The following is a 27,829-nucleotide window of genomic DNA, read 5'->3' as shown; positions in this document are numbered from 1 at the left end:
TATCATCAAATAAACATTTACCAAATGTTTTAAAACCTGTTGCTTTTTGTATTAAATCAAATACTATTTATTGCAAGGCCTTTTTCAGGCTCTTTCGAAAAGTTGTAAGACTGTAGTCGAGCATAATAATATAATTATGTGAATCGAAAATCTCAAAATAAAATACTCACTACACCGCATCACCCACATACCGCCCACCGGTATAATCACTAATTAGTAATTACCAATTTTCTATTCATTTTTCACTTACAAAGTCGATAGAAGGAAATGCAAATTATGCAAATCATCAACTGGACAGTGGACGCATATTTTTTTAAAATCTGCCGCCACTTTTCACCTCTCTGACAGGCGTTTCGTTCGAAAACTCCAACTGTCATTTGCCTTCACATTCATGATAAATAATTTTAATCAGAATACCACTATTTATGAGTAATTTTATTTGTTATTAGTCTTAACGTACTGTATAGTCAATATTTTATCAAAGATAATTTATTTCAATTTATGAAAGCGTCTGCGAAATAAAAAATCGATATTTTGACAACATACTTTGGCTGTATGCGAGCAAACGTGTGCCAGCCCAAAAAACTACAAAAAGTTGTTTATAAAAAAAACTTACATTTGTATTGATTTTCGCAGTTCTATCCCAGATTTTTCCCGTGAAAATACAGCTGAAATTTTCACAAAACAATTTTTGTCTTTGCATAAACATAAAGGGCTTGTAGAAAAGCGTTAAAAAGAGACATTACAAGACATAAAACCTACATTATACACTGTGTAGCCACCCGTAACGATATTTCTGAATACACTTTACATTCTAGTAGTGTTTTACACAAAATTAAAGTGTTTTAGGTAATAATGAGTGCTATAGCGCAACAAGAGTCTCTCGTTAAGGAGAGTTTATTTCAGTTCATTGTAAAACACGTCCCGAATGCGGATTTAAGTGTGATTGATGATATTGTGCTCTCGTATGTGATTTCGATTCTAGAAGAAGCATCCCAGGACCCCTGTTTCGATGTGGAAGGTAAGAAAATTCTCGAAAAACTACAAAGTATCCATACTTTTAATATCCATATATAAAATGCGTCATTTATTGACTAAAAATCTATTTAAAGTGGTTTATTAGTGCATACCGTATCATCTCTCATTATTGTTCATTTTGCATTGTTTTTCGTCACTCCACTGTGTCTTTCGATTCGTGTTACGTAGTCGCATAACAAAACACGCTCGCCTTGACAGATAATTCATAATTAAAACAAAGGAAATCATATAAAACCTCCTTTCATTGTTAAAATAAAATAGTTCCTAATTTAAATATTTTATCATTGTTTTAGTAACTTTAAAAAGAAAACACTTTACTAAAAATTATTTATAAAAAATAAAAATAATAAAAAATAAACTAATAAATTATTTCTTAGACATTTATGTTTATAAAAAATATCAAATACTGATTATTCAGGTATCTTTAAAACTAAACGGTCAATATCATTCATGAACTTATAAAATATTTATATCTATTCAAATCAATGTAAGATACTTTAGACTCTTGCTGAAAACATTACATTAACTGTTGAAATTCTACTACATATCATAACCAACTGCTTCTATCATCACCTCTTCATAAATCCACTCTCCGTTTCTATTGAATAAATTCAGAAGTTATAATCACAGCAGTAACTTATTACATCTTGTTGGTGGGCCTCATTTATTATTATTCTGGCATGGGATAACTTCATTAAAAGACTTCTATGGGGACACAGGAATACATGCAAAGGACTTGATCGGAGCTTTAATCAAAAATGTGTTGAGGTATCTACCAGGGACCATCCACCCCTGTTATAAAAGAACAGACATGGATGGCTAAAGGAAGCAAACAATTATAATTTCCAGTGAGAAACTATAATAGAGGAGCTTGTGGCTTAGCTATAACTGCATAAGTGATTCGATCACAGGTCAAGCTACGCTTGACGCGGTTTGTCCGTAGATGGGTGACCATCTTTGTCAAGACGAGTTCCTCCGCGTTTCGGAAGACACGTTAAATTGTGGGTCCCGGCTGTTATTCTTACATCTTTGACAGTCGTTACAGGTAGTCAGAAGCTTGAAAAGTCTTACAACCAGTCTAACCAAGGGGTATTGTATTGAGGTGGCCAGATAGGCAGTTGCTCCTTGTAAAACACTGATACTTTGCTGAATCTGGTTAGACTGGAAGCCGACCCCAACATAGTTGGGAAAAGGCTAGGCCGATGATGAGTGAGAAACTAACTTGCACTATTAGTTTAATACTATAATTCTTTAATACTTGTTATACACACAACTGTAATGGCTAACCACAAGAATGGCACCATTTCTTGTTAGTCTTATATAGTCAAACAGTAAGACTCTGAGACTACCCGACTAAGCAGGTACCCGCTTAGTCGGGTAGTCTCAGACTCTAGTCTGAGGATGAGGATGCCTTACAAAAAAAGGCCTTTAATATTTCTTCATTATTCTTTACTTTTTTATAAACTTTTTAGTTAAATCAAAATAGGGTAAAACATACCACTTTATGAACTTCAAATTAATATTTATTGTGTGGACAACACCGGTTTCAAGGTGTCGCCTAGCTCTGAGGTCCCGGGTTCGATCCCCGGGCAATGTAAAAATTCACATTTCTACATTGTCTCGGGTCTGGGTGTTTGTGGTACCTTCGTTGTATCTGAATTCCATGACACGAGTGCTTTAGCAACTTACTTTGGGTTCCAATTAAAATATTTTTTTACAATAAATTAAACTAAACTAATATTTACATTTTTAAAACTATATTGGGTTCAGAACAATGTATGTGACGTTTTCCCCATTTATTTATTTATTATTTATTATATTTTCAGTATACATGCTGTATCAAGGTGATATTGTTATATTATATGTAGACATGTAGGTATTTTATTTGACGCCTGATTTGGTTTTCAAAATAGTCTTGTCCTTTTTACATATATTGTAGACTTGTAGATTGGAGTATTTCGTTTAAATAACAAAATAGCAAATGTTGTGGCCTTGCGATTCTATGTATGGTTTTGTTGGCTCAAAATGCGGGTTCGATCCCAAAGGCGAAGTGTCTCAGCGACTTTTTTTAAGGTTTTTACTTTCTTTATTATGCTTAGGCACAATTAACAACTCGTGAAAGAAAACATGTCAATAACAAACTGGATTCAAAATGGTAGAAACTATATTCGCAATCTCGCCCTCAGCCACAATAACCAATATCCTATTAATATTATAAACGCGAAAGTTTGTGTGAATGGATGTTTGTTCCTCTTTCCCGCAAATACTCCTAAATGAATTTGATGAGAACATGGTACACAGATAAGATAGTTTTTATCCCGATCTTTTGGTGCCGTGGGATCATTTTCAATTTGTAGCAGGTGGGCCTAAGAGGAAAAGCTAGTTAACCATTAAACTATCCGACGGACATCGAAAAAGATAATGTCTTCATTCGCATTACCCTAAGTTCCGCAATATAAAGATCTTAGGGCCTTTAATACCATGCGAGGTAGCCTTAACCCAATAACTAAGGGCTAAAACAGACGTTTAAGAAACTAGATACTAGAACAAGCGACTCTCATTCCCATGGAGAAGAACCGGCAAGGAACTCTAAAATACAACAGTCCTAACACCTCCTAACAACTCTACAATTCCTTATACCAGGAACAATCTACTTCTTAAAGTAAGACGTTTGTAGATGCGAAAAACGGACACAGGTTTATTACAGGGCTGTTTTACTTCCTCATCCACTTACCATTCACTTGTGTCGCGGGCGGTTTCACTAACATTCAAGTCACATGCACAAAGACACCCAGACTCAGGACAAGCATTCGTGGATCACACAGAAGCTTGAAGAACGCGGGACACGTAGATATACTATACTATCGAAATCATTTATTCTGCAAATTGGGTAGACGTAATCACTTTTACACGTATTTTTTGAAGATAAAGTCGATTTTTCTTAACGAGCTACCCTGAGAAAAAACGGTGAAACGAACTCAGTTATCATCACCGCTTTTAAAGCCCAGAAAATGTAGTTTACCATAATGAGCAAATAAATCATCATAATTCCCTTGCCCTTATCTAATTATGTGTCATCTCACAAGAAACACTCTTTGCAGCCATATCGTCTTTCACACAATCCATCCTTCGTCCTATATCCATCCACATCCATACTCAACGCCTTCCCAACAGTTCCCCACATGACATGTCCATACCATGACAGGACATACCGTAACAGGTGTTGGTTGCCACACAGTTTCTCATGTTTCGTAGTTTCGCAATCAATTACATAACTCAACGTATTTCTCTCTCTTTTCTTTATATGTAAAAGTTAATGAGTAAATGAATCAACTATATTTCTCTATTCCAGGGTTTATAGAGATGATGTCAGCATACGTACCAGAATTCGCTCACATGGATGCTGGTGTCGTCTGCTCTTGGGTTCTGGAGCTGGAGGCTGAGCTGTCGCGAAGAGATGACACAGATTCTCTATCAAACCATGGTGAGAAGTACCCTTTTTATATATACACGTCGTCAACACTCAATAATTTAATATTTTTATCAAGGGGGGTTTCCCCAGACGTTCAAATCACATGCACAAAGAACATTTTTTTATAGTAACTATCGTGTGACTGATTCATTATTAAATGATGTAACGGTTAACTCACGCGTATTTATCGGGAGTGCGTATTTATCATGAGCTGACGCGGCGGGATCGCACTCCCGATGGATACGCGTGAGTAAACCTATGCATCATTTAATAATTTTGATTTATAACGAGCATTACTGTGTTGGGAAGACTTCAAGTCCAATGTATATTGTCGTGGCAAACTAAACCACTGGGCTACCTGTGCAATAGAATGGGGATGATGACTCGGCAAAAATTATTAAAAGCAAAAATCTTTTAGGTTCGTTAGGTGGATGATAAAGTTTAGACATATGTATTTTTGCCTTTATCTGAACAAAAGTAATTGACAAAGTTAAACGCTTTAAAATTTAGGAGAGGGTACGTGACGTCACGCTTAAGTTCCAATCACGGTAATTTGATAAATTTATGATTGCGGGACAAAAGAAAAAATACAGACAATTGCATATGATAAAAATATTTGTCATCATCCCTCATCATCGGCCTAGCTTTTTCCCAACTATGTTGGGGTCGGCTTCTGGTCGTCATCCCTATTGGTTAATATTTATATTTATAATACCCACACCATTCTGAATATATTCAGTTAATTTCTAATACCTTTCCATTTCGGCCCCATAAGAATTGTATAAAATGTGTGATTTTTATTTATAGATATTAGCGTTAGTGATGGGTCGTTGAATGTTCAAAACATGTAATCCATGGAGTGGGGAAGTGACCTCGACAATGCTACTAAAAATAGTTAGACCCTTTTAAGGGGTGGGTTGAACAGAAAGGAATTTAAACATAACGTAGGCAAAAACGTATAGAAGCGTCTATAGAAAAACCTTCAAGATTATAGAAATAATTAATTGATTTAAAAAATCAAAATACCCACGTTTTTAAATGTCACTCCATTCAAATGTTAATAAAATCGGCTCAGCCGTTTCTATAGTTGAAAATGGTATTGTCATCGGGTTTGAATTTGATTTTGAATATTTCGGCTTTGCTTGTTCAGCACAGCGAATTTTTTATCCTAGTATTAATATTATTAATGACTATTTGTCGTAAGGCGAAATGTATTGTATAAACCTGTATTTTTCAGATGATTCTGCTGGCAGCGATAAAATTAGTCTAACTCTACAGAACTTAAGTGAAATGTTACCACCTGTTACTAAGAATAACCGGTAAGATATATTTTATAACTAGCTGTTACCCTCGGCTGCGCTTACCCTGGATATTTTTCTTTATCGAAGACGGATAAAGTTAGCCCATGTGATAATCCAAGGTGTCTGCTACCTCAATACCAAATTTCATCGAAATCGGATCATATGGGCGTGCAGATTTTAACATACAAGACACACACTCATTTACATTCGAATTTATTATATTAGTGTGATTATCCTGTTCAAATAACTTAGTGTAAATTTTCCCTATGGTTACCTGGTAGAAAAACAACCCTTAACAACAAGTTACCCTTCTTTATTTCCGGTTGGGAAATCATCAAACGACTCCTTTCGCTTTGGGTTGAGCGGAAGGGAGTGGAAGACTACTGACTAAAACCCACCCATATACCTTCCTTTGCCCTTTTCGGACATTCCCGCTTCCCCGGCAGACATCAGCCCTAATAGGTTCCATATCTTGCTGACATCTCTTAAGATCACTTGTCTGCTGTTTGCATCTTCAGTTCTCACTCAAACTCTGAGTCTTCGGAGAGTGCTGAGGGCGGGCGGCGGTCCTTACTGGAGGGAGATGAGCATGCTGAGCAGTGTCGAGCACTTGCAGAGATGTTCCCAAATTCCTGTGCTATGGAGGTAAGTTAAAAAGAAAGGCAAATTTAGGCAGGTTATATGAGGAGCTCATGGCTAACCTACAACTGTACAAGTTGATCGATCACAGGTCAAGCCATGCTTGATGCGTTGGGTCTGTGGATGGGGTGACCATTTATTTATTGATTTATTTATAGTAACGTGGAAGATTTACAGCTTAAAAGATAAAACTTAATGAATAAACAAACATAGTTGACAAAAAGCCAATTACAGGTTGTGTGTTTCTGAAGGCATGTTTAACTGTGGGTCAAGACTGTCATTTATAAATGTTTGACAGTCGTTACAGTTAGTCAAAAGCTAGGAAGTCTGGCAAGCAGTCGAACTACGAGGAGGTCAGATAGGCAGTTGCTTTTCGTCAAATTCTGGTACTTACCTGCATCCGGTTAGACTGGAAGTAGGCACCGACTGCTTTGTCCCTCTTGGGACAAATTTAATATTTATCCGTTTCTCCACTACACAGCATCGCTTTGCTTAATTAAACACGCAGTCTGGTGCTCGTTTTCTACACTCGGATCTCTTGAATTCCAAGGCTTAAGCTGACTTCTCTAGTTTTATTCTCTATTCCCAAGACGCCTGTCTTATTTCTCCAGATCAAGCACTGCGTGTCGATAGCTCAGGGCGACGTAGAGCGAGCGGCGGCCACCCTGCTGCACCGGCGCGAGCAGGGCCAGGCGCTCTCCGCCGCCGCGCTGCACTCCGCCGCGCGCCAGCCGCTCTGCGACGACCACGAGCTCAAGAACAGGATCATAGCCAGGTCTGTAGCGTCTTCTAGAACATTCTAGATCCACCCTGCTGCACCGGCGCGAGCAGGGCCAGGCGTCTGGCGATGACCATGAGCTGAATAACAGGATCAAATTTCGATAGTAACTATCTTGAGAATGATTTGTTATTAAATGATACAACGGTAACGCGTATTTATCTTGATGGCCCGACTAGTTTCGGACCCAACCGGAGTCCTTAATCATGAGCTAACGAGGTGGGTCGTGAGTCGAACTTGCGACCCCTCAGAATAGAACCCCGATAAGAGGCATAGGAATTAAAAGGACTAGGAGATGATATAAATATATGATGACATGATTATGATCATAAAAATATTTAATAGAAGACTAATATTCATATTTTATATTTCAGATATTCCTACGTTGATAAGAACGCTGACCAGAAGGAACACAAACCGCTCGCTCCCAAGATTGAGCCTAAGAAGATGGTTCGCTATAGGGACAACAAGATTGTATCGCTTAAGGGCGAGCGGTATACTGAGGTATGGATAACAAACTTACTTACACATATTATACTTCGTTATTTATTGTATAGTCCATGAAATGAAATGAAATAATTTTTAACTGAACAATGAAATAACATTTTATGAAACTGTAAATTGTAATTTTTTGCCTGCGTGAATGTCGGTTACCATAAACTATCTTTTTGCGAAATATACTTCGTCAAAATCAGTTAAGTAATTTAGCCATAAAAGAATATAAATTACTAAAAATATATTCAATCTGCATACAATCTAGATATAAGGATTATTTCTAAAATGTAATGACTAACATCCCCTAATGATTATTCTCCCTACCAATATTAATATAAAATAATAATATTTGTCCAAGAGTCCAGATTTAACATGAACTCTTGACAATATACCTTCCATCATTAATATAGTCAATTCAAATCATATTTGCGACCGGCGTCATGTGTGGGTAGTCTGTATATATACAGTGACGTTGTGTACTAACACAGCTTTCATTTGTGTGTCACTGTCACATAAATAAAAACATCATCGGCTTTCATTGGCCTAGCCTTTTCCCAACTACGTTGGGGTCGGCTTCCAGTCTAACCGGATTCAGCTAAGTACCAGTGCTTTACAAGGAGCGACTGCCTATCTGACCCCCTCAACCCAGTTACCTGGGCAACACGATACCCCTTAGTTAGACTGGTTGTCGGACTTTCTAGCTTCTGACTACCTGTAACGACTGTCAAAGATGTAGGAATAACAGCCGGGACCCACAATTTTCAACTTCCGAAACACGGAGGAACTCGCTATGACAAATATAGTCACCCATCTACGGACCAACCGCGTCAGTTAAAACTTCTATTATAAAAAGTTGCTGTCAATACACACATAGCGCCGCGAGCACAAATGAGTTGAACCATACCCAACTAATGTTATCAAATTCAAACAAATTCCAGGTCCCCAAATCTGGGATTGACGAGGAACACTTGAAGAAACCCAAAAAACAGCATTGCCCTTAACCATTAAAACCACGTCAGTACAGTGGACAAGCGGAGCCCGCGCGCGACCCCCTATGTCCCCATCCAGACCCCTTTAACCCCCATTATACCCCTAGAAATCCCACTACCTTTGCGCTTAGAAAAGCCAGTAACTGTAGTCCCTATGACCCCATTCCCAGTAGCCCCGTCCCCTGTGACCCCACTAAGTATAAGCTCGTTGTAAGTGACCCCCGTAGTCCTCTCCCCAGTGACAGTAGCCCCGCACGCCCGCGACCCCGAGCGGACCCCAGCGTAACTAACTTAGTGTCATGCGTAACCATTTTAAATTTGACTGCACTTACAAAGTGTTATATAATCTTTAGTGTGTATATTATAATATCATATTCGATATATAGTGCCGGAAACGGAAGTGTGAATTTCAAATTTCGAACGTTGAATTGTGGTGTTGCTATCACGGAGTTGTGTCGGATGTTAGGGTTGCCGAGTTTTGAAGATTTAGGCGGTTTAAGTAAGTTAGTCGATTGTGATTATAATTCGCGATCTTGTGAAACTATGAGCGGGCGTGCGTTAATACGTAGATTTAGTAATAAGAAAGTGCGTGTTCAAGAACTTTACGTTATTCCGCTTAATTCCAGTACTGATTTTGTAAGATTTAATTTTAATACGTCACAATTAGTATATAATTTTATTGTAAATTTAATTTCAAATGTATTTATTTGTAATTTTAAGCTTTTTAGGCACAGTATTATTTCTGTGGTTACGAGAGAGGTGTGTGTTCAAGATAGGAAACTTAAGGTAAGCGTGAAAAGGTCGGACGCCGTGTATTTGACTCGCGGAGCGCTAAAATGTCGCCCGAGTTACAATGACGTTTGTCAGATGGAGGTTAGAAAGCGCCATTCTAGCGGCCCGACCAGCCATTTTGAATTTCCAATAGTTTTAAGAATAATGATCTGTTTACCTGTGATTTCGTACGTTTATTATAATTTTATTATCATTAAAAATGTGATTCCTAAGATAGGTTTAAAGTTTTTACATACATCTGTGATTGTGATGCCATTTAATTTAATATTTTACCCCTTAAGCGGTTTTTATATTAGTTTAGGTTCCAAAAATAGTTATTTGAAACGAACGTTTAATAAAAAACGTTCGCAGCTTTTGTGATGATTATTTTATTTAGTTTTATTGATGATGTGGTAATGATTCATGTATGTATGTATGTGTCCCTTGATCCCAAAACCCAGTCCCAAATTAGTCAACTAATCATCTATACTTAGTAATAAATCGGTGTTAATTGTCTGTATCTCATATTTAATAACTATTTAAGGTTAAAAACTGCATCACTATATAGATGCCAGGTTAACTATTAGTAATAAGTTTTTAGGCACTGCCGAATAATTGGCGTGCTTGATCAGACTGACTAAAAACAATTTAGTCAGCCAATAAACACAATCTGACTTAGATAGACAACAAATAATACGACTTAAAACATTGTGGTCTTATTAGTCTATGGCAATTAATTAAAGACTGCAATCGAAATTTAGATTTAGTCAACTGTATCACTTTATACTTTTTTAGTCAAACAATAAAGTTGTATACCCGTATACATAAATGTAAATCATTTTTGTATCACAGTCTGTCTGTCTGTCGTTTCTGTATAAAATAACGACAGACTTAAAGACATCTAAAAGTTAAGTTTCGATTAAAAATACGGTGGCTAGTCACTTTTAGCCACCCGACAAAGTTTTAGTCGACTGAAGACAATTAACAATAGTCAGGAATGAATGAATCATTATCAATTATCAAGTTATTTAATAAATTATATTATTTAAATAGTTTCTGAAACGACTGATTTATTTACAATTTTTCTCATTGAATGAGATGATTTTTTATTTTATTATTTTGTATGCAGCGTAGCTGTGTACTTGTCTCTCTATTTATTCTTATTCGCAAGCCTTTTGTGGGGTTAATTTTAATATTTTCGTTAATTAATATCGAGTGGAAATCTTTTAAAATTAAATTGTTGCATAAATTGCACAAAAAGTACCATAAAATTTCTTATTATTACCCAACTTGCCGTCAATTTGCAAGTGTTGAATATCCATTTTCTTACTTGCCTTTCTTAAAAAGCCGAAAAATAATTAACGAACGAAAATATTAAATTATTCCAACAAGGACCAGCTTATTGATTTGGGCTTTTTAATTAAATAATACAATCTGGACTATTTATAATACTTTGGAATTAATAAAAATTACAAGTAAATAACTTTTACCTTGATATAAGCGCACAAAAACGTTCCTACTTTTAAAAGATCAAACCTAATTAGGTAATCGATGTTTTTATAGTAAATCTGCACACATAATAAGAAGAAAATAAATTTGCATAATGAAAATATTTACTAGACCGAGGAATCCCACTGCTGAGCAAAAGAAAACTCATCTTTCGTATCTCTATAGAGCCGTGAGTTAAACATTTCTTTATAAAAGAATCCAAATTACTAATATTTCAATCAAATTGAATTTTAGTTTGTCATACAAAAAATAAAATAATAAAGTTATTATTTCAAGGTATTGTGATAGAAAAGATTGTATTAAAAAAATGATATTTCGCCAAAATTTGGTGCTAAATCGTATGCCAAAACGCTATGGATACACTTAACAAATTCTCGAATTTAAAATGTTAAGATATCTAACTCTTAGCTTTGCTAATTTATTTATTTCTTCTTACTCGATATTTATTTAGAATTACTAAATGAGGGTATATACAAATTATGCCATATCTTGCCAATAGTATTTTTATTAAAGTATGATGAAGTAAATTTCTAAATAATTCTGGTCTGATATCCCACTGCTGGGAAACCACTTCAAGAGACTTTCCATAACTATAAAAAGGCCCCTTTAACTAAATTTCTGAACAGTTAAAAAAATACTGAAATACCCTCATTTTGTATTCTAAATAAATATTCATTGACTATTGTTGAATCTCATTTAAATCGAATTTAATTACTATTTATTAAAAACAAATTCATTAACGAATTCAATTCTTATGTATAGCCAAATATCATTCATAGATTGTATCAAGGGATTTATTTATAAGGATCCCTGAAAATCAAGGTACAAAACAGATTTAAAAAGATGTTAAGATTATAAAAATATTTAAATACATCTCTCTCTCTTTCTGATGTTCAAAACATGAAAAGGTAAGATAATTGAATTTATATTAGTTCATCCGATTGTAAATAAATACTTGACACAACTCTGCATCCTAGCCTTTTCCCAACTATGTTGTGGTCGGCTTCCAGTCTAACCGGATGCAGCGAAGTACCAGTGTTTTATAAGGAGCGACTGCCTATCTGACCTCCTCAACCCAGTTACCTGGGCAACACGATACCCCTTAGTAAGACTGGTTGTCAGATTTTCTAGCTCCTGACTACCTGTAACGACTGCTCAAGATGTGAAAAATGATAGCCGAAAGCTCGTTATGACTTTGAAGGTACAACCATAACAAGCACGTGTCAAGTGTTTTTCATAAAGTGTTATAAAAATAGTCATAATTCATTGGAAGGAAAGAAAATGCACTTAAATGTTTTTTTATAATGTAGAGGACACTATAAATTAAAAACATATTTTAAAAGTATAAAAAGAAATATCTGTATAACATATCTAATCAAAATTAAGGCTTTTAAAAGACGCTGTTTATAAAAAACAGTCAACGAAAGTCACTGAAAAAAAAACGTTATATTTATCCATTTATAATATAATAAATATAAAATCTAATTTAATTAATATCAGACAGTATATCGTGTTAAATGTATACTATTAAAAATCAGACGACAATTTGAGAAAAATGCTTGCGATAATGAAAAATGTATCCCTATAAAAATATAAGTTATTGTATACTTACACTTTGTAAACCTTTATATTACGAACAGGTCAACAATAACTCAAACAAACTTGTATAATAATTCCCTTTCAAGGGTGGATATCTTTTTTATATAGTTTCGTATATATATACATTTTCAATAGCCTGTTTTTGTCCCCACTGCTGGGCAAAGTCCCCCTTTCTCTTCGAAACCTCTCTGTCTGTTGCGATTTCTGACCCTTTGTGCCCCGCGTATTTGACAAGATCATCACACCACCTTCGTCGCGGACGACCTCGGTGACAATATCCTTATATACCATGTATTTATTCAATTATATTCATAAAGTTTAGTGACTTTCGTTCAATGTTTAAAACTTATTTTTGATGTGAAAGAAACTGTTTTATATAAATATATCTATGAATGATACAAAGCTAACTGCGAGACGCCGATAACAACTGTATTGACGTTTTCTTTTTATCTAAAATTGTATTTGAAATAAACCAAATAATTAGTAGATTAAAAAAATCTGAAAACCCGTTTTTAAATGACACTCCATTCAAATTTTATCAAAATCAGTCCAGCCGTTTTTATAGTTGTAAATAGCATTGTCATCAGGTTTGAAGCTATCCTGAAAATTTCAGCCTGCTAGCTTATCGGGAATTGCCTCAAAATTGAGTTCGGAACGACAAACAAACAAGAAAAGTTAGTGCATAGAAACGTGGGAAAAACAAACTTATCTCACAATTATTATTTCAGGAGGTTAGGACTCCTACCTCCTCAGATCTCTTGCAGTTGTGAAAGAGTCAACGCTATACCGTATTTCATGCTGTCTCGCTTTGACAGCTGGAAGATTTGAAACTTATAGTCTGGTTAGACGTTCGCCGTAAATGAAACAGATAAATAGTGGATGGACCATAACTGCTTAATATCTGACTAGTCTAGCTTTATACCATGGACCTTGTAACCAATAGATAAACGGACAAATTTTTAAGACGTTTATTTTAAATACAATTTTGATACGATAAAGAACAGAATGGCGGCAATCACAGGTGCAATAAAAACTATAAGTCTCTCCACGCATTTATTTTCTATGATTTATTTTTTGTATTTAAATACTTACTGTATTATAAAATAATAATTGTGTATAGTTGTAATGAATTTTGTAAACAGTACCGGCTTTTTGGAAACTCAGTATTTTGAAAGCAGCTGAACAAATTTAATGTTTTTATTTATTAAATCATTTTTTTTTTTACTTTACTGCGTGTATAGTTTTCTATATATCGAAAATAGATATAATAGGCAGTATTTTAAGAAGTGTTTACCACTTTTTTATGCATTTTAGTTGTCAAATATTTTTATTTTTAAATTTGACGTGTATTGAATCTCATTAGATATAACAAACGATCCAATTTTGTAAGGATCAACAATGTTTTGTTTATGAAAATATCTTACTTATACTATATTTTAATCAAATGCATTACAATCGACTAGTTGCCGTCCCCCTTACCATGGGACGGGACTTTTATATTAACCAGCATCGATGGTTCGAATGGTTGTGGTGGGCCCCACGGTGAGCGCCATTATTTATAAGACTTCAAGCCTATGACTGTCCCACTGAATGCCTCATACAGAAAGCGAGCATTGATAAAGTTTTGACCTGCCCCACGGTGGGCGCCATTAACAAAGACTAATAAACGCCAGACTACAAGTATCCCCACAGCTAGAGAACAAGTATAGGTCACTAAGCTTGTGATTTTACCCATGTTTTCCCCACTGCAGGCGGTTAGTACATGATAACAAGCAATGTTTACTACTACGTAACATTAATTTTAGATTTCTTAGCAATAAATACTAGGTATTTTCTATACCAACAGTAATTTACACAATGTAATAAAACTAGGTTTATTTGCATGAGGCGAGTCGCAATGCATTGCGAAAGCTGTGGTATCACAAGTAATTTATAATATGTATCCTGCAATGTTCGCATCATCTTAATAAGTTTTAATAATGAATAATATAATATATATAATATATCGGAATTTTATAATCTGTGAACGAAAGCTATCAAAACTAAGATTGTTAAGTTGTGAATGACTTCACAACTAATAATATTTAACCATTGTCGTCAGCGGCTAAGCCCGCTGCAAATTGAGAATGATCCCGCGGGAAAATACAATCAGGATAAAAACTATCCTATATGTTAATCCTCGTTACAAACTATCTGTGTACCAAGTTTCGTCTGAATCCGTTCAGTGGTTTTGCATGAAAGACGAACAAACATCCATACAATGTTTCACATTTATTATATAATTATAATAGGATTATTTAATAATTATTCTCGAAGCCGGTACTGCTGCATGCGTGACCACGCACGTTGTCATATCTAAGTCCTGTGTGAACAATTGTACTGAAGTATATCATTGATATCCCTAATATAGTTGTTTTATTTACCTATAACTTACTGTTGCCAGTTCCGCTAGAAATCGAAGATGATCTGATGGGGATATAAAATCACCTGTGTTAATCCAGGTTCTGTCTGAAGTCTGCATACCTCTCCGCCTTCCCCAGGGTGGAGAATGTCCACGAGGATGTTCCCGGGTAAAAAGGGGCTATATAATATGAATAGGATAAGCGGGAGGTAATATAAAAAACGGGTAAGTAACAAGTTTGATAGAGCAATGGCTAGCCTTGTTAATTTTTTTATTAGGGTTTGTTAATAATTAGGGTTTATTATCCTGTTATTCTAACATCATACAGTCCGTAAATGCTTCACAATTGTATTGAAAAATAAAAACCAATATACGGTTCGACCAGATAATTTATTTTCTATACATAATATAATTTACTATATTTATTGATTTCCTTTCTACATTGAATACTTATAATTAGTTAACACCGAGTTACTTTTGATACAATCTTCCACGTTACCTGCAAATCGGAGAGTTTTTGTTAGTCACATTATTAAAACAACTAGCAACACCAGCAGTGGGACAGAGACGGCAAAACTCGGCATATAGCAGTCTCTTTCAACTACAGTTAGGTAGACAAGGTACACAAAATGTACTTAAAAGACAACGGTTTACTCACGCGTATTTATCGGGATCGTCCGACTAGTTTCGGACCCAACCGGAGTCCTTAATCATGAGCGAAACTCGTCGGGCAATCCCGATAAATACGCGTGAGTAAATTGCGCCTTTTAAGTGATGATGATGATGATGAATTATTCTCAAGAAAGTTATGCAAGTATACACAGAATGAAAAGCGAGATAATGAGTACTTACTAAGCTTGCTGTGAGGAATGATGATATTTGTTTCAAATGGACATGAAAAGGCTTTCGATTGTAAAATGGACGGTTCTAATGTCTGTCTGTATCTATGTTTCTACTCGAGTCAAAGAAAACCATTAAATGGAGGTGAAATAATACTAATATTATTTTAACAACAAAAACATACTATTGACTTCATATAAAAACTATTATACCATACTTGATGAACCAAATAACAGCTATTTCACGGCAAATAAAAAAAGATGAACGGACTTCAAAAAATAGGAAGTTCATAAATCATCGTTATCTTCGGATTGGATGAACTGATTCATTCATTTTTCATTTAACGCTGTCACTTATCAATTTTGAATCAGTTGTTTATTATTTAAAATAGCTGAAGTTTTGGATGTCAAAATAATACAACATTGTACTGCTATACCACCCGGTATTATCCGTATAAAAGTATCCAACAAGTCCTTTACCCATTCAGAGATCAGCTATCTCTATGCTAAATATTATTAAGACTATCAAATAGGAATGATGACTGGGTATAAAAAGAAAAAATCTAGTCCCTCAGATAATTGAAAAGTATGAGACAAGTATTTTTTCCTTTTTCAGATAAACTAGAATTGACAAAGAGTAACTGCTTTAAAGTTTAGGAGAGGGGGCTTGTGACGTAACGATAAAGTAAAATTTATACTCAATCGTGACGTCACGCGTAAGTTTCATTCACTGTAATTTGGTCAATTTATGTTTGCGGTACAAATTAAAAATACGTATCCATTATTATACAAAAAACTACAAGACGGACACTGCAAAAAAAATGTCATCATCCCTATTATTGAGTCATTGGGCTGTATTTATCATTATATAGCCAAGAACACGCCCATATAACGTGGTATTATGTAACTAAATGTTCTTTCTAACGGATTCTACAGTACCAGAGATGAAAACAACGCTACAATCTCAAAAACGTTACCTCTTGAAATGAAATTGATTATGTTTCGACACCTTTGCAGGTATCATGGTCACGGGCAGACTGCTGCAGTTTGCCCGTGACCAAATTAAACCGCGATAAAATTTTAAGTAGTTTCATTTTAATGTCTAACATTCGCGTAAACCTAAGAAACCGCAACGTTACCTCTTTATAATATTAATATAGGTTTGTTTGGACGACTGACCTTTACTTTGGACAAGGTTTTGGACAAATCTTATCTTGATTTCTTGAACTGATACGGGCTAGGACATGAAAATTAAAAATTGCTTTGTGTATGATTTTTAAAGCTGGCAATACTAAAATCTACTGGGGGTCAAGCAATTACGAATACTTTAGCTTCTTTTGCACAAAGCATATTGGACCATTTGAGAATAAAGGTAATATTAAAGCATGTCCCACGGCTGGGCAAAGCCTCTCCCTATATAGAGAGAAGACTGATCACCAGAACTTACGAATTTCAGTTTTCAATATTGAAATTCAGTATATTTTCAATGAATTCAAGAAATGCTTTGTGCAAGAGAAATATACCTAAAACAAATTGAGTGCTAAATGATCTCAATACCTTATTTCTCACATAAAAATACTCATTAATAATATACTTAATTCATTAATAATTACTCATTAAAAGTGTCGTTTTTTAGAATATTGCGTAACAATTTAAACTTTACATTCGATAATTTCGAATAAATAAAATAAGCACTCAACTTGCTAAATAAATCCGAAAACTGAAACATCACTCAGTCTGAGACGTGGTTTAATCGTTCTATCTCTGTTTTTTAAGTTATAAAGTAGAGATGGATATATTTAAATGTAATGGGTGTCTTTAAATTAAGTATAAATACTACTATTTTATCCCCGCGTAGGACAAACATTTGTGCGATCCACGAATGCTTGTCCTGAGTCTGGGTGTTCAAAACCAGACTCAGACCAGCGGGTGTGAAACCCGCGACACAAGGTTAAGATTAATTATGCGGGAATCGTTTTTTGTTCAAAAAAATAAATAAAGCAGATTTTTCTGTCACTATAGCAAATATATGGATGTATATAGAGTCAGTAGCGATTTTAATTTAATTATGGACTAATAATTAAAGCCTTAAACATCTCAAACTTAAGTTCCGTTTCACTTTTCATGCTAACCGGTGTAAAAATAGCAATAACAACACTAAAAATAAAATTACCAATTTATTAACAATATCATCTACAATAAAAAATAAATAAGTAACTAAAAACATGATGATAATACTTTCGGTCATAAACAAACGGTTGAAATAAATATACAATAAAATTGTCTATTAGAAAAAGTTGCGTGAAACTGCCGCTATGCGACGATGGCGCTAGTGAGATGAAAGTTTATTGGCACTTACATTTTAGCTGTGATCTCTAAAAAAGGCCGCTTATGCTAATATTTATAAATACGTAATTTTCAATTACCTATTACAAAAATACTGACGTATAATATTTTAAATACGCTTATTAATACTCATAAGAGATAACTCTTGTAAATGATTTCTAATATAAAAGCTCATTTGCTTAAATTACAAACTTATCTCACTAACGCATTGTCTAGCGACAATAATACTTTGGCGGGCAACTAAATTATATTTGGTTGGTAGAAAATAATTTAGTGGAGTAATAAAGAGCAGAGTGTCAAATTTAAAGAAAGAAAAAACTAGATTGTTTGTATCACAATTACTCTTTTAGAGTTTAAGTAGGTTTAATTGACTGATGATCGTCTTTCACATGACAACACAAGTTTCCGATACCCTCAGACTAGTCTCCTACGCGATACAGGCGCGGATCCATGGAACCCAAATCTAATTATTACGTCACCGTTTCACATTTGACAACATCGTCGGATAGTAAAACGATATTCATTCCCATTCCTAAGGCTAAACGCCTAATGTTCAGAACAAAGGAAACAAGTCAAATTCATGTCGTTTATAAGGCATGATTGTTTTGAAGCAAGGTCGAAATTCGACCATTGTAAATAGCACAATCGGCCCTGTACTTGGCTGATAATCGGGTGGCTGTGACCACAACCTTCTTTGAGGACTGGATCCGCGCCTGATGCAACCTTAATGAGGGTATATGGTGGTGACTGCACTCATAGGGTAAAGAAAACATACGTTTTTTTTTATTGAAAGAAGTTGAAATTTCAATAAAATTGTGTAGAATTGACTACTATGTTTTAAACATATCATACCGGCGTCATTAAAATAACGGTTTCGTATGATAGAGGTTTGCAAATCCAGATATTGTGTTTTTAGGATTTGACGTCAATTTATTTACAACATTATAAAAATATATAGGTACCAATGTTGTATAAAAGTAATCTTTTAATAAAATAAAGCTTGAATACTGCTTTCTAGTTGTCAGATCAATTTCCCAACAAATCATCTGACGTCACGACTGAGATTAATCGATGAATAAGTCTTAGAACCAACCAGAAATCTTATCAAAAGATTTGAACGGTATATAAATTAAGTACTTTTTATATTGATCTGTGTTTCACAAACCAGGAATAAATGAAAAGTGCGTTACAATAAAATAATCGAAACACGAGCTTATGAACTGTGACACTAGATTTCTGAAATGCTAATCAATCGATTGTCAACTTATCTAGATTATTTTAGACGTATTTATTTCAATAGTTTTGTTGAAAAAGGATACGATTTTAATATATTTGTGATCAGCATTCAAAAACTAGTTTTTGATAAGGTCAAAACTAATATAAGCGTGTGAAACAACAATAATAAATGAATTCTACACAATAATACTACATTGTAGCTACTTATTGGACCAACAAGATAAAAGCATTAGCATTTTTATTTCAACGGTGAGAAGGTTGACTTTCCAATGCACGTACTTTATAATTGTTTAGTCCAAAAAAAACTACAATAAACTGAAAGGCTGGAATCTGACATGTTTTTGTCAAATTGTGAAATAGGGAGTAGGAAACCAACAGTCGGGCCATCCCGGTAAATAAGCGTGAGTAAACCATTGCATCATTTAATAATGAATCATTCTCACGATGTTTACTTTAAAAACAGATTTGACAACACAAACCCACTGAGCGCGATGTGTTAGTTCGATCCCCGCGTAAGACAAGCATTTGTGTGATCCACGAATGCATGTTGAGTCTGGGTGTCTTTGTGCATGTGACATTTTTTTACAAGGATTAAATTCCTTAATGCTGGAGTCGTTCTATTATTTAATGTATACACATATTTATTTGATAACGGTTTACGCACGCGTAACTATTTATCGGGATTACCCGAGAGTTCCTATTGTGAGCTGAGAAAATGACGAAAGACACCCTCTTTGTGCATATGATTTGTATGTTTGTGAACTCGCCGCGAAACAAGGATTGCATCCCTTACTTCAGGAGTTATTTTAAAAAGAAAATAAAAAATTGAACAGGTACCCGTCAAACCCCAGCCTTCAACCCCACTCTGCTCTAGAATACAGATAGAATCTAATGTCCAATATTACCAATGATGGCGTTGACGACGTCCGTGGAGGAGGCGGTCCCGCCGATGTCGGGCGTCATGACGCGGTCCACGTTGATGGTCTTGTCGACGGCGGCGCGGATGAGGTCCGCGTGGAAGTGGTGGCCGAGGTGCTCCAGCATGTCCACCGACGCGTTGATCATGGCGATCGGGTTCGCTATGTTCTTACCGGCGATCGCGGTACCTGGGAATTTGGGTAGTAATGTCAATTTTGTAGAAGAAGAAAAGAAAACCTGGGCAATCTCTACTAATATAATAAATGCGAAAGTAACTCTGGCTGTCTGTTATGCTTTCACGTCTAAACCACTGAACTGATTTTAATGAAATTTGGTAGAGAGTTAGAGTTGACCTTGGGAAAGAACATAGGATAGTTTTATTCCCGGACTTTTGAAGAGTTCTCTTGGAAACGCGATATAACCGACCTTGACGCGGACGAAGCTGCGGGCGAAAAGCTAGTTAAGAATAAAATAAAAAGATTACATATAATTTTTATCAGCTCATCTGAAGCTGGAGCCATACTAAAGAGAAATGCATTAATTATCGCGATTATGAACGTTAACCCTAGGTGTAGCGAAAACTTAACGCGGAAAAATTACCGTTCAGAGTGAGGCGAGATCTCAAGCGGCGGTACATCAAAAAATTAAGGCAATTATTATTGCGCTAATGGGCATTGACGTTAGCCACCACCACGCTAAACCCACTGTGTGTCGCTTATTCGATCGATTGTGTCATCTACGAATGCTTGTCCTGAGTCTCGGTGTCTTTTTGCGTTCGTCAAACCCACGCGACACAAGGGTTATAAGGCGGGAGTCGTAGAAAAATAAATAAGACAAATAATGATAAACAAAAGGCATAAAAATGTCATACGGAAAACGTTATTTTTGTTCCGAAATAAATATGGTTGGGGGGCGATTGCAGTATCATAGGGATACTATTAACACCATACAACAAAATCGCTTTTTGTTCAGAAGTCATAAACACATTCCCAAAGAACTGCTTCTTGCGTTTTTCTTCTTTTCGCACCCAGCCATCTACCCTATTGCCAAACCACACAAATTTACCCCTCTTAATTGTACCCCTCTTTTTGGGGTCGGAAGTTAAAACATGTAGAATGAAAACATACCGGTGTTCCTGGTACCAGGCTCGAAGACTGCGTAATGGTCTCCGTAGTTCCTGCCGGAGAGGAGACCAGCTCCTCCCAGGATGCCGCACACCACGTTGGACACGATGGAACCGTACAGGTTCGTCATCAGCATCACGTCGAACTGGTGAGGTCTGGGGAGGAGATAGGAAGGTGGTACTAGTTTGGTATCTATTTTTTAATACGACTGCAAGGATAGCCTAGTGGTTGTCGGCGCCGCGACAAAACTACGGAGAGCGACGTAGATAGGATAGACGTCATCACTTTTACAAGTCGTTTTTTTAAGCTAGCTGGACATTACCTAGCTGGCTACCCTGAGAAGAAATGTCGAAACAAACTCAGGGTTCCTCTTTTAAAGTCGAGACAATTTAGTTTTCCACAATGAGTTAAATAAATGCAGTGTCTTTTCTGGACTGGCCTTTGGAAGAAAGAGCCAGATCGATCTGAGCAGGTATGCATCGAAAGTTCTATCCCCGCGACAACCGATGGTAATGACATTTGGTACACAGATAGTCTAGAGCTTGAGAAACGACATAAGCAACTTTTTAATTGAAAAAAGGGTTGTAACGGTGGGTAATCAGGGTAATGTGGAACAAAGTTTAGTTTAGTTTTTTAGGAATAGACTAAGGCTTTGAAATAACTTAAATATTGTTTATTTAAATTAGTGATATATGCGTACCACAAGATTAACTCAGTCTGTCTGTCTACAAACTAAAGTCCACGCGGGCGGAGTCGCGGGCGACAGCTAGTAATTAAATATACTCACTTAGCAACAAGCTGCATACAACAGTTGTCAATGATCATATCATTGTGTTCGATCTCGGGGTATTCCTTAGCGAGGCGACGAGAGGTCTCCAAGAACAGACCGTCAGACAACTTCATAATGTTGGCTTTGTGGACTGTTGTCACCTGTGGATGATAACGGACTTTATTTGTGGGTGATAAGGTTGCAATTTGTTTGGTGAGTTGTTGTTGTATATGTAAGATATAAACGACAAGCGATAATTAACATTATTACAAGGAGGATATCTGTGTGGGTGAGTCTTTTTTATTACTTTTACAATGAGGTTAAAATTTGTTTAGTTAATGATTTTGTTTTTCCGATTGAAAAGTTCACCAATATCGAATCTCATAACTAAGCGTTGTAGATAAAATAATTTTTTAAACACCGATAAAGAGACCCTTCGACAGTAACTTTTTTTGTCCCTAAAAAAAATAAAGCAAATCATCTGGTTTGGCATTGACTGGGCATTCGGGCTTATATAAGCTCTAAACTCTTACACATACATAGACTATAAATTACAATTCAAATACAACTCTATCGAGGTCCACTGCCATAATAGAGACAGGCCTCCCAAGTCAATATGATTCCACATTTTTCAGGCTAGGGATTTAGTTCACACTGCATTTGCCAAGTATGTAGATTATTAATTAACAATAATATCTGACCTTCTTCCTGTTGTTCTTCCTGGCGAACTCGAAGGCGAAGCGCGCGACCCTCTCGGAGTTGCTGGCGGTCACCACCTTCATGGACTCGATGACACCGCGGACAGACTCGTGCTCCAACATGGCGTACTCGCCTTCCGTGTTCTGTCTGAGAAAGTGCATGGAAGTAGCTTTAAGGGCCTGTTTTACCACCGTCACGTTATCCCGTTAAATTATTTAACAGATTTTTTCATATGAGGAATCAAATTTTTCAATTTATCTGCCAGATAACGGCTAATCGGTGATCACTAAAAAATGATTGTGAAACGGGCGCTAAGATTTTATTTTTAAATAAGCCTGCATTAACGAATTTAATCCTTGTATCGCGGGGGGTTTCACAAATATTCAATTCACATGCACAAAGGCACCCAGTCTCTGGACAAGCATTCGTGGAACACACAAATGCTCATTGCTTATGACATGACGTGCACAGTGGTTTTTGGTGTGGTAACCTCAACCACTCGGCTGTCCGTGCAGTCAAAATTGAAAGAATCAAATTCTATCTACCTAACGTAACTTAAACACATTCTAAAAGCTACAAAATCTATTATTTACCTGATAATCTGAATATTGATATCCTTATGCCTGGTTTGGACTCCGGGATAGGACTTGCAGTTGAGGACGTACGCGTACATGTCGAGCTCGTTGCGGAGCGCCACGTTGCGTGACGTCACGTAGGCCGCCTCGCTCTTTGTTTCAATGTTGCCCTGGAATTTAAATATTGTTGTATTATTGAGATACAAGTTAAGGATCCTTATGTATAGGGTGTCGTGTTTTTAGAACAGGCTAGCTGTCTCAGCGAACTACATACCGCCTAACAGACGATGATCACAATGCAGACAAAACACAATTTCTTTTTTTGCATATTTTCCATATTTTAACACCGTTTAATCCTTCCCTGGACTTCCAAGAATATTTAAAGACTAAAATAAGAAAATTCGGTTAAACCGTTCTCGATTTTTAGAGAGACTAACGAAGAGCAATTCATTTTTATATATGAGAAGAAGAAGATTTATGCTGGTAAATTACAGATATATTAGGTTGGATTAGCCTGGATCAAGTTATGTCTTGAAATTGTCTGTCATAAGCAATTCCTCCGAGTTTCGGAAGTGTCTGTTTCTATTCATACATCTTTGAGGGTCGTTACGGGTAGTCCGAACCTAGAAAGTCTTACTAAAGGGTATCGTGTTGCCCAGGTAACTGGATTCAAGAGGCCAGATAGGCCTTCGCTCCTTGTTAAACACTGGTGCTTCACTGTATCCAATTCAATTGGAAGCCGACCCAAACATACTTGGAAAACAGATAGGATAAATCATAGATACTGACGAATAGCTTTAGTTTTGGTTACAGCTGAAGGCGTATAAAACTGCTACAACACACGAGTTTCTAATATCTGACTACTTACCCACGACGCAACTGCCGTCATACTTCGAAGAGGTCTTTAATAGGCACGTATTATGGGTATAGTATCACGTATATTCATAGTATCACTTTGAACACCGGCGTCGTGAAAACCTAGACGTCAAACACCGTCTCAGAGTCCCAAGCCCTCCTACAATTACACCTACAACGCGCAAGGACATCTCTACTGCGCTACTTGTGACCGCGTGTTCAAGGCCAAGTTTGGTTTCGCAAGTATACGTGCACATGATCGACACCAAGCTGCCAGTATATGCCAGGGTGTCGCCGTCGACAGAAACGTCTACGAGGACATCATCATCATAGTATCACGATACGTAGGTATGTATGTACTAAGTCATCTGTAATTGGAGACTAATGTTGCCTTGTGTACAAAGGGACTCAGACACAGATAATGCTATCTCCTAGACCTCTATCGGAGAGGTTAGGTCAAATCAATTAACAGACATATAAACATGAAGAAAGTGATATGAAAATTTATACTAAAGCTATAAATTTTAAAGAAACTCTGTCTGTCATATAAACGTAAATAGCTTGCACCCTTGAAAATTACATTAAAAGGTACACATGCAGGATAGTGGACGAAATGTCAAGGACAAAAACAACATGAGAATTAATGGCAATAACGAAACTGGTTTAATTTTCAAAATCAATTAGAGCAATAACAAAAAAGAAACTGTCTTTCCATTTTTTTCTGGAAAAAGACTATATACTTTAGCTGTAACCACTGTAAGGTTTTATTTAAATATTAAGACCTTTATAGATTTATCATCATCATCATCTCAGCCTATAGGTGTCCACTGCTGGTAATAGACCTCTCCATGTTCTCCAGTGTGAACGGTTCATTGCCACTTTTATAGATTGTGAAATTAAAAAAAAACTATTGAATGCTCAGCATCCATACAAAAGCTATTGTTTACGAGAGCAATCATCATAATAATTAATGTCAATCAGATTAATTGGTCACATGATAATTAAGATAAATCCGGTTTGTTTAAAGATGAGATTAATTGAGAAATGTATAATTATCATTATGTAAAGAAATAACACCAACTTATTTCTTGCTACAATAAACCTAAGCAAAGAAACAAATTTTATAAAATAGAATTGTTTTTTTTCTTTTCCTTATGAAACTTTTCCTGTCTTATACTTGATATAATATATGAGTTAGAGAGACGTATTGACTATCTTCTTTTTTTGCACATTAGTACTCCAACTTGTCTATACTCTATACTAATATATAAAGCTGAAGAGTTTGTTTGTTTGAACGCGCTAATCTCAGGAACAACTGGTCCAAATTTAAATGTTGAATAGACCATTCATCGAGGAAGGCTTTAAGCTATAAACCATCACGCTGCGACTAATAGGAGCGAAGATACAATGGAAAATGTGAAAAAAACAGGGCAGGTATAAATCATAACTTATATCTTCTACCCACGGGGACGAAGTCAAGGGCAACAGCTAGTATTCTTATATAAGTAAAAAAAAGTGTCTCCAAATCAGGCAAAACATGAGCAATTTAGCATAGGTGGCACATTTCCACAAAATTTTACTTTAATTTTCAACCTTTTTCCATACATATTTAGCTATAATATTACCTTAAGACAAACACCATTCCTCTTGATGGTTGTGATAGCGTAATGCACATCCTCGTCGTTATCAACTGTGGGGTCAATGTCTACAATCTCAAAGTCTACAGGGGCTCCGATGTATCTGAAAATATATAAATTAAGTTAAAACCAACTGGATAATGATAAGGAAACACGGCTTTCTAAAATGAATAGATATTGTTTTTGTAGTTGTTGAAATACACCGTGATTTTTTAGTTGTCTTACAAAAGCAGCCCAGTTCATGTATACAATGATTAGAACACGTTCATGATAAAAAGAAATAGGTATTTATGAGATTTGAATAAATTTAAAATGCAATTTTTATTCAATATTATGATGCAATTCGTAGTTTTAGAAACACAGCTCTGTTGCGGTCCGAGCCTTGTAACAATGATGAGGGGCGCGGGCGGCGGCATTTTTATCATTTTTAAGAGTTTGTTTTTTTTTTCTTCATATCTATTATCTTAGTTGATGAAAAAAACCAATAAACGCGCCTAGGGGTATTTTACGTCGGATACATGATCTGGGCTGCTTTTGTAAGACGACAAAAAAATCACCGTGTATAGTAGGATACTATGTGTAATTAAATTGCTGTGTACTAAGTTGCATCTAAATCCAACTGGTAGTTTAGCATGAAGGAGAAACAAACATACAAACTGTCACATTTACAATATTAGTAGGATATACATTAGAGAATTAGAGGAAATAAATTACATATGGAAGTATTATTCATTGACAGGGGGATCATTCAGGCTTAATAGATTAGATTAATAATAACAACAATATTTATTGTTTACAGTTTCAATAAATATTATTGTGATAAAGATGCTTATTATAATAAGGAGCAATTAATAACCATCAAACAAAAAATGTTCTGAAGGAAATCATTTTCGATCAGTGTGAAAAACTCGGCTTACAGATAAGTAAATAATAAATTATATTATATAGCACTGCCAATATAGCTAGCAACATGATGTAGTATTGTTTAAGCAAAGATATACAATACTAGCACTCAGTTGTTAATTAAACTATTTATAGAAACAATTTAAAACTGCTCAGCTAAAATTTTATTTACATGACAATGGGATGAAAATTCAAGGTTTTACCATAAAAATATAAACTTTATTAATTAAATACATGTTAAAAAGGCAAACAGTAATTAGATATAGCTAGGAATATGTTTTAAAGACATGGTTAAGTAACAATAGATAATTAATTGCGTTTTATTTGGAGAAGTAGTCAGCTGATCAGCTTATGTTCAGTGCCAGCAAAATAGGGTTATATCTTACTTGAAAATGTCTCGGACGTAGCCCATCAGCTCGGGGCCAATGCCTCCACCTGGGAGCATGGTGACTGCATGACGACCACCGTAGTGAGCCTTAGGAATCAAGTGCTGCTTCCTCACAACCGGGGTCTTATGTTGCATATCAAAATCCGACAACGAGGCTGGCGCGGCCGCCGAACTCGCGTTCGCGATACCGCGAATCTCAGGCAGAACCTTTAACTTTGATAATAGTCTTACAGCCATCGTGTATTTTGCGCAAAATTTTTGCCCCAACTGTTAAATAATCACAGGAAAAGGAAGGCGGAAAATGGCAGATCGTTGTGCACTTTTCTGCCGTCAGGTGGCGCTGTTATGTCAAAACGTGCGTATAGATGGCAGCATTGGTTCTTGTTTGACAGTTTAGATAACGATTTCTGTTTGTAAACATCGAGAGATTTCAGTGAATATCTCTGAAACTTCATGTTTTTACTGCAAAATAATGATATTACAATATAAGTTAAAATAAATCTGTTTAAATGCACTGTTTTAACTTATTACTAATGCATGTTTTTAAT

General features: G+C 35.7%; 2 protein-coding genes across 2 annotated transcripts; one reads left to right on the top strand and one right to left on the bottom strand.

Annotated features, from left to right (window-relative positions):
* Positions 1 to 659: 659 nt before the first annotated feature.
* Positions 660 to 11,958, top strand: LOC113502508 (CUE domain-containing protein 2). The gene is made up of 7 exons (XM_026884105.1): positions 660 to 1,021; positions 4,391 to 4,522; positions 5,748 to 5,829; positions 6,330 to 6,456; positions 7,062 to 7,225; positions 7,603 to 7,732; positions 8,662 to 11,958. Exons 1-7 carry the CDS (start codon positions 856 to 858, stop codon positions 8,722 to 8,724), a joined length of 864 nt encoding a protein of 287 aa, XP_026739906.1. The 5' UTR covers positions 660 to 855; the 3' UTR covers positions 8,725 to 11,958.
* A 3,405-nt stretch (positions 11,959 to 15,363) lies between these two features.
* On the bottom strand, positions 15,364 to 27,619 carry LOC113502727 (isocitrate dehydrogenase [NAD] subunit gamma, mitochondrial-like). Its single transcript, XM_026884384.1, has 8 exons — positions 27,280 to 27,619; positions 25,979 to 26,093; positions 23,517 to 23,668; positions 22,926 to 23,070; positions 22,243 to 22,385; positions 21,459 to 21,610; positions 20,319 to 20,519; positions 15,364 to 15,491 (listed from the first exon to the last, which is right to left on the bottom strand). The coding sequence occupies exons 1-8, from the start codon at positions 27,516 to 27,518 to the stop codon at positions 15,430 to 15,432; spliced, it is 1,209 nt and encodes a 402-aa protein (XP_026740185.1). The 5' UTR covers positions 27,519 to 27,619; the 3' UTR covers positions 15,364 to 15,429.
* Positions 27,620 to 27,829: the final 210 nt, after the last annotated feature.

This window comes from Trichoplusia ni, chromosome 17 (assembly GCF_003590095.1).
Source record: "Trichoplusia ni isolate ovarian cell line Hi5 chromosome 17, tn1, whole genome shotgun sequence".
Classification (NCBI taxonomy): Eukaryota; Metazoa; Arthropoda; class Insecta; order Lepidoptera; family Noctuidae; genus Trichoplusia; species Trichoplusia ni.
Note: the sequence above shows the minus strand (reverse complement) of the source record. Positions and strands in the feature narration are given on the sequence as shown.

What these genes read in the sequence shown, in the direction of transcription:
- LOC113502508 (XM_026884105.1), top strand. Translation starts at nt 856, where the DNA reads ATGAGTGCTATAGCGCAACAAGAGTCTCTCGTTAAGGAGAGTTTATTT. An exon ending in CCTGTTACTAAGAATAACCG is followed by an intron (nt 5,830 to 6,329) that starts GTAAGATATATT and finishes TTGCATCTTCAG; the next exon opens with TTCTCACTCAAACTCTGAGT. An exon ending in AGGGCGAGCGGTATACTGAG is followed by an intron (nt 7,733 to 8,661) that starts GTATGGATAACA and finishes AACAAATTCCAG; the next exon opens with GTCCCCAAATCTGGGATTGA.
- LOC113502727 (XM_026884384.1), bottom strand. Translation starts at nt 27,518, where the DNA reads ATGGCTGTAAGACTATTATCAAAGTTAAAGGTTCTGCCTGAGATTCGC. An exon ending in TACGTCCGAGACATTTTCAA is followed by an intron (nt 26,094 to 27,279) that starts GTAAGATATAAC and finishes ATATATTTTCAG; the next exon opens with ATACATCGGAGCCCCTGTAG. An exon ending in ATCAATATTCAGATTATCAG is followed by an intron (nt 23,071 to 23,516) that starts GTAAATAATAGA and finishes GCACTTTCTCAG; the next exon opens with ACAGAACACGGAAGGCGAGT.